This window comes from Nycticebus coucang, chromosome 10, assembly GCF_027406575.1.
Source record: "Nycticebus coucang isolate mNycCou1 chromosome 10, mNycCou1.pri, whole genome shotgun sequence".
Lineage (NCBI taxonomy): Eukaryota > Metazoa > Chordata > Mammalia > Primates > Lorisidae > Nycticebus > Nycticebus coucang.
The window spans coordinates 127,842,170-127,849,631 of NC_069789.1; the positions used below are offsets into that span (position 1 = coordinate 127,842,170).

The 7,462-nt window shown below is 49.8% G+C and overlaps 1 protein-coding gene across 1 annotated transcript; it reads left to right on the top strand.

Annotated features, from left to right (window-relative positions):
* The first annotated feature begins 1,518 nt into the window (after positions 1-1,518).
* On the top strand, positions 1,519-3,657 carry LOC128596623 (major allergen I polypeptide chain 1-like). Its single transcript, XM_053606185.1, has 3 exons — positions 1,519-1,579; positions 1,696-1,883; positions 3,531-3,657. Exons 1-3 carry the CDS (start codon positions 1,519-1,521, stop codon positions 3,558-3,560), a joined length of 279 nt encoding a protein of 92 aa, XP_053462160.1. The 3' UTR covers positions 3,561-3,657.
* The last annotated feature ends 3,805 nt before the right edge of the window (positions 3,658-7,462 follow it).

Consider the following 7,462-nt stretch of genomic DNA (forward strand, 5'->3'; position numbering starts at 1 on the left):
GCTGGGACTACAAGTGCCGCCACAATGCCTGCTAGTCTTTCTATTTCTAGTAGAGATGGGTCCCACTCTTGCTCAGGCTAATCCTGAACTCCTGAGCTCAAGGATCCACCTGCCTCAGCCTCCCAGAGTGTTGGGCTTACAGGCATGAGCCACTTCATTGCCCCCCCATAAGGTGATATTTGAAGAGAATGAGAGGGAGTCCCTGAGGAATTGGGGCGTGTGGATCTTACAGCCAGTTGGAGAAGGAGCATTTCAGGCAGCAGACACAGCACACACAAAGGCCCTGCTGCAGGAGCAGGCTTGGCCTGAAACAGAAAGGAAGCCAGTAGGGTGGTGCCTGTAGCTCAGTGGTTAGGGTGCCCACCACATACACCAAAGCTGGCTGTTCGATCCTTGCCCCAACCAGCTGAAAAACAAAAATGACAACTGCCAAATAAAAGAAAGGAAGGAAGGAAGCCAAGGAGGGCAGGGAGGATGTTGGGGTGAGCTCAGAAAGGCCTCAGGGCTGAGACATGGGACCAGCACATCACATAGGGCGGTGGGCTGCAGAAAGATGCTTGGCTTTCACTCTGGAAAGATGGTGTTGTGAACTCCATTCTCTTGAGTTCACAGTGATAGAGTAAGGTTTGCTAGTGCCACAGAGACAAAAGGAAGATGGACACTTTTTGGTATTGGTTAGAACCCTGCACCAAACAGGGTTCACAGTCATCACTGCTCTAGGCCAAGAGGCACCAGCACTGAGCTACAGCTGCCTGGTGTTCACCATGTCCTCTGCTCTGTGACAGTTTCTTAGTCTTTCCTTGTTTTTTTATGGCCTTGGCCATCATGGAAACTCAAAAAGAGAACTAGGTGGGGGAGATGATAAATTCCCTTCCCATTTGAGGTGCCCTCCCAGTACCCAGGTGGCAGGACTTGGTTAAAAGACAGGTACAGCTGCAGGCCCAGTGAGCACAGGAGCCAAATCCAGGCTCCAGAAACAAACAGGCTGGCTCACAGGAGGCCACGGGGCAGATTTGGGACACAGAGCCACCAGGGGCCTGATCATGTGGCCTACCCTTGACACTTAACTAGCTGTGAGATCCTTAGCAAAAGCACTAAGTTTCCTGAAAAATCCATACAGTCCTCACCAGACTATCTTCAAGGTCACATCCATATGTGACAAGCTCACATGGGCCATCACTCAGGAGGCCTGATTTGGGAGCCCTCTGTCCATTTCTCCAGTCAAGTTGTCCATTGGTTCTTCCCTTTGACTTCCCATGTCACCTGATCCTCAGAAAAAGCCCTGGGGGTGGGGGAGAGAATGAGCCAACCCCTCTGTTGACTCAGGACTTACCCTCTTCCTGCCAACACAAATTCTCCCTTGACAGCCTCAGGCAGTTAGGGTTATGGCCTAGGTGGGGCCTGGAGGTGCCTCCTAGAACAAGAAGTCCCGGACACATACCCCTCCCTGCCCCATGGGGGGACCCAGGACAGTATAAAGGGCCCCAGGGTGAGGAGGGAGTACCTGCCGCCCGCACAATGAAGCTGGCTGCTGCTTTCCTGCTGCTCTGCGCAGCCTCGCTTCTGCTCTCAGGCGCAAGTGGGTGCCTGGGGACATGGTTTCCCTGGGACATCCTGAGCAGGCTGGGAGGTGAAGGATGGCTGGGTTCTGATGGACATCTTTCCAGGGTGAGTCAGCCTGTCTTTGTGTTCTAGATTGTGCCATATGCCCAGCTCTGGAGAAGCATGCTAACCTCTTCCTGAAGGGAACCACTGATGAATTTCTCAATAATGTGAAAAATTTCGTAAAATCCTCTGAAATATTGGAAAATGCTAAGCAACTGAAGATGTGTTCCGACAATAAACTGACAGAAGAGGATAAGGATAATGTCCAGTCTGGGCTGGTGAGTACCACCGGGTGTGTCTGCACCCCAGTGCCGGCCAGGGGCTCTGTTCAGCCCAGGTCTCATCCTCCTCCCCACCATGGCCCTTCCCTGGAAATCTGGGATGGAAAAGAAACACATTAACCAGTAGACAGAGGGGATGCAGCAGACAACAGTGTGGATGGGGAAGGGCCAGGAAGGGAGATTCCATCCAGCCCTTGAGCTCTGCAGCTGGCTAAGGCTGGTCAGCTTAGCAGGAGCCACGTGGGAACCTCCAGCATCTCCCCTCTCCACAGCACCACCTGACCTCTGATTCAGCTCCTCAGCTCTGGCCTCCCTGACTCTAGCAATCAAGCCTAGACCTCTATTCAACCATTAGAACTGGACTCGGGTGGTGCCTTTGTCTCAGAGGGTAGAGCGCCCGCCGCATATACTGAAGGTAGTGGGTTCAAACAAACCCGGGCCAAACCATAACAAAAAGTAGCAGGGCAGGGGCCGCACCTGTGGCTTAACGGAGTAGGGCGCCAACCCCATATGCCAGAGGTGGCAGGTATAAACTCAGCCCTGGCCAAAACACTGCAAAAAAAAAAAAAAGTAGACGGGCATTGTGGCGGGTGCCTATTGTCCCAGCTATTTGAGAGGCTCAGGGGAGAGAATTGCCTAGGCAAGAGAATCGCCTAAGCCCAGGAGTAGGAGGTTGAGGTGAGCTGTGATGTCAGGGCACTCTACTGAGGGCCATAAAGTGAGACCCTGTCTCTAAAAAAAAAAACAGTTGGATCCTTCCCCTCTTCAAATATTGGTTCCTAAGCTCTGCACATGTAGCTCAGCAGCTAGGGCACCAACCATATACACTGGACCCAGCGGGTTTAAAGCCAGCCCAGGCCTGCCAAAAAGAAGTGACAGCTACAACAACAAAATAGCCGGGTGTTTTGGTGGGCCCCTGTAGTCTCACCTACTTGGGAGGTTGAGGCAAGAGAATCCCTTAAGCCCAAGAGTTTGAGGTTGCTGTCAGCTGTGACACCATGCCATTCTACCCAGGGTGACATACTGAGACTCTGTCTCCAAAAAAAAAAAATTGTTCCTTCCTTTATCCCACCTCTCACGTCCCCTCCTCCATTTCCCCTTCCCAGAAAATTTCATTTGTTTATTATTTCCTGGATCCCAAGGAGCCATCCTGTGGCTCACATGCCAGGAGAGGAGGCATCTCTAAAAGCCTTCCCGCCTGCCCTTTCAGGCCTGGACCACCCAACATGGAGTCAAAGTGAATCCTCTCTCTGTTGCCCCCAGAGTTGGTGGGGGAAAGTTGCTGCTTCGCCTACAAGTGTCCAAGGGGCAGAAGCAGGAAGGGAACTGGGAACAGTTCATTCCTGGAGGCTTACAGGTGCCCAGACTCACCAGGTCCTCCTCAGCAGCCACCAACACTGGCTGCCCCTCCTCTTCTTTTTGTTCCTTTGCAAGGAGCTTTCCAAGACTTCTCAGGCACAAGGTGGGCTACTCTCATGGTGCAGAAGATTGGAAGAAAACCCCTTTACCTGCTCAAATCGAAAGGCACAATCCAGATGAGGCTGCAAGCCCCTTCTCAGGAAGTGTCTGAGGAGTGCTCAGTGCAAACTCCATGTCTCTTTTGCCCCTGAGGCCTCACCAACTTTCCTGATCTTCTCTTTGTAGGACAAAATATACTCAAGCACTTTTTGTTAAGAGAGCTGTCTTTGCCAGAAGACCCGAGGGAGCCACATGCCTGACCACTAAGTAGTCTTAGCAACCCGCCATACCCAGCTGTCTAACTAGAGGATTCCAGCAATAAAAACCTTGCAATTCATAGAAGAGTGCTTACTCCTTGGACTAGAGATTGGGCTTTCCTAGGGATGGTGGTGGGGGCCACAGTAGGGACACCAGGGTGACATCCAACTGCAGCTGGATTTGAATGCTGTCAGATGTTGTTCCTCCACTGAATTTGACAGGTGGTAGGCATCAGGGGATGACAATCACAACGGCCAGAGTGCCTGATCATTTCCATGAACCAGGAGCCACAGGTCACACACATTATCTAGCAGATTTTAGTCTCCCAGCACTTTGACAGATGGAAGTAATCGTTCGAGTCTTAGGAGTGAGAATCTGGGAGGGAGGGGAAAGAAACGCACGAGTGTGGAGACAGAGGGGATGGTGCAGACACCAACAGTGTGGGTGAGGAAGTGCCAGAAGGGAGACTCAGTCCAGCGGGGTTAAAGTGTCTGCTGAAGACCACATGGATTTTGGGCATCAGAATCGCCTCCACCACCTACTCCTGGGGAGACAAGCTGGCTGATGCCGTGTGGCCCTGTATGTACTATAGTCCTCCTCTGGGCCTCTGATTCCCAGCAGGGGTGTCGTAAGGCCAAAGTAAAATAATGGATGAGAAGGAGTCCCTGAATCAAGTGCCAGACAGAAGAAAAGAACAATAGGCCAAGGTACAAGTGCAATGCTAGCACTCTGGGAGGCTGAGGTGGGTCAATTGCCTCTGACCAGCCTGAGCAAGAGTGCAACCCCATCACTACTAAAAATGGAAAAACTATCCAGGCATTGTGGCAGATATCTGTAGTCCCAGCTACTCCCAAAGCTGAGACAGGAGGATCACTTGAGCCCAGGAGTTTGAAGTTGCTGTGAACTGATGACACCACGGCACTCTACGCAGGGTGACAGAGTAAGACAGAGTCTAAAAAAATAAAAGAAGTGTAGGCTCAGCGCCGTTAGCACAGTGGTTATGGTGCCAGCCACATACACCGAGGCTGGAGGGTTTGAACCCATCTAGGGCCAACTGCAACAAAATATTAGCCAGGCATTGTGGTAGGATATCATAGCCCCAGCTACAGGGAGGTTGAGGCAAGAGAATCACTTAAGCCCAGGAGTTTGAGAGTGCTCTGTGCTATGATGCCACAACACTCTACCGAGGGCAACACAGTGAGACTCCATCTCAAAAAAAAAAAAAAAAAAAGTGTAGAATGTACCATGACCAAGAAGTCACCTATCATGCCTCGGTTTATCCTGACATCAATCACCCATCGTGGACTCAGCTGCTTCACGGGTTTCATAAACAGAGTGGAGACCCAGAGCCCTCCTGTGGCTCTGCTGCATTGTAGTGACTCCTGAGCCTCTCTCAGGCCCCACCACCCTTCCAGCCTCCTCTCAGCCTGGCCCCCACCATCTCTCTTATAGCTCCATCACAGCCCACTGAGAGCTGCCCTAGAAGACCCTTCTGGGCAAACACCACACAGGACTCTACCCCAGAGGGGTCTCTCTACAATCCCATGCTAAAGAGACTATGTGAGGCCCCCACCAGTGACCCAGGAGCAGCCACTTCTCTTCTTGTGCACATGTTGTGGGACAAGCAGGGGAAGCCTGATCAGCTTACCCAGAGTAAAACCCAGCTCTTTGTCTGAGTTGAGGCTCCAACTCCCCACTGTCTGAGGTTACTTTAAGTGGGGGACTCCTGGCTGGGCACAGCGGCTTACACCTGTAATCTTAGCACTCTGGGAGGCTGAGGCGGGTAGAACCTTTGAGCTTAGGAGTTGAACACCAGCCTCAGCAAGAGCTGGTGAAAGCCACCAAGCAGTGGCTTTATTTGTAAATGCTGAAGATGCAAATGTTTGAGAAGGGAAGATATCAGCCAGTGGGGGAACTGCCTCCACAGCAGAGGTGAACTCCTGTGGGCTTTGGTGAAAGCTGGTGGGGTTTCTATGATCTTTTCTAAAAATCTGGCTCTGCTAAAAATAGAAAAAGTAGCCTGGAGTTCTGGTGGGCAGCTATAGTCCCAGATAATCTTGAGGCAAAGGCAGGAGGATGGCTTGAGACCAAGAGTTTGAGGTTGCTGTACGCTATGACATCACAACACTCCACTCAGGTTGACAGAGTGAGACTCTGTCTCAAAAAAATTAAAAAAAAATTTTAAAATGTTTTTAAATGGTACATATAGCTTGGCACCCATAGCAGAGTTTTTATGGCACCAGGCACATAAACCGAGGCTGGCAGGTTCAAAATCAACCTGGGCTAGTTAAACAACGATGACAACTGCAACAACAAAAAAAATAGCTGGGAGCAGCGCCTGTGGCTCAGCGGGTAGTGCACTGACCCCATATACTGAGGGTGGCAGGTTTGAACCCAGCCCCGGCCAAACTGCAACAAAAAATATCCGGGCATTGTGGTAGGCACCTACAGTCCCAGCTACTTGGGAGGCTGAGGCAAGAGAATCACCTATGCCCAGGAGTTGGAGGTTGCTGTGAGCTGTGACACCACCGCACTCTACCAAAGGCGACAAAGTGAAACTCTGTCTCAAAAAAATAAAAAATGGAAGATAATATACACGCTCAACAAGAACATTTACTAGGGCCTCACACAGCTTTAGATCTCCTTTTCACTGCTTGAGGACCTATGCTAAACAAAACTGAATGTTGTACTTGTCTCTCCCCTGATTTTTGCTACTATAGAAAGATAAACTCCATTAAATTTAATTAGTCTAAAATGTTATTGTTTTTCGAGACAGATGCCCTGGGTAGAAGTCTTGGTGTCAAGTTCACAGCAACCTCAAACTCGTGTACTCAAGTGATCATCCTGCCTCAGCCTCCTGAGTACCTGGGACTAAAGGCACCTGCCATAATGCCCATCTATTTTTTCTATTTTTAATAGACATGGGATCTTGCTATTGCTCCGGCTGGTCTCGAACTTGAACTCCTGAGCTCTAGGAATGCACCTGTCTCAGCCTCCCAGAGAGCTGGGATTACTGATGTGAGCCACTGCACCCAGCTGGAACTCTACTTTTCATTAAATTGGCACCAGCTGGGTATGTGAGGTGTGGGGCAATACCATTTATATTAGTGATGAGAATACCACTTGGCAGAAATGTTCTCATGGGGGAAGTTGCCAGTATGCATCAAAAGACAGTAGCTTTTGATCTTGATCTTGATCCAAACTAAATAATAAACATCAGGCACAAAGACTTCGCTGCCATATTATTTATGACCACATGAATTACAGAAGCAACATCCAGTAGGAAAACAGATGGGATTTTCTGAGAAATAGATCCCTTAAATCTCCCACATGTACCTCAACAAATACATGTTGCTTTGTAGAAAGAAAATGTTCAAGTAAGAGTCATATTTACTGTTCTTAAAAGGATGGCAAGGTCTTTACACTGAAAAAGTTTGAAAACAACTGCAAAGAGTGGATTTTGCAAGAGGCATCTCTCTAGATAATGCCTCAATACACAGAAAGGTCATGGGGTAGGAGCCTAACCTCTTCCAGTTCATCCTTTCAGTGTCCCAGAGAACTCGGAGTCCTGGAATGTGGGTAAGAAGGACTGGTGGAGGGGGAGGCACCCTGCTGCTTATTGCTTCACAGAATGAAACCCTAGGATAGGTTGGCATCTGTATAACACCAGCCATCCTCTTCAGCACGGAACTCAAGTTCCTTCTTTCAAATAACCCAACACCATCTCCCATCACTACCAACATAGAAAATCAATAATTTAGTCCACATCTGCCGACGTAATAGCTCACTCCCTGCCCCAATGCCCTAAAGAAAAGCCTTTGCAAACCATCACTCCAGCCCCTCAGTTTGCCGCACAAGGC

Excerpts from the sequence above, each read along its gene's own strand:
- LOC128596623 (XM_053606185.1), top strand. The coding sequence starts at position 1,519 with ATGAAGCTGGCTGCTGCTTTCCTGCTGCTCTGCGCAGCCTCGCTTCTG. Across the intron at positions 1,580-1,695 it reads GCTTCTGCTCTCAGGCGCAA|ATTGTGCCATATGCCCAGCT; the intron begins GTGGGTGCCTGG and ends TTTGTGTTCTAG. Across the intron at positions 1,884-3,530 it reads ATAATGTCCAGTCTGGGCTG|GACAAAATATACTCAAGCAC; the intron begins GTGAGTACCACC and ends TTCTCTTTGTAG.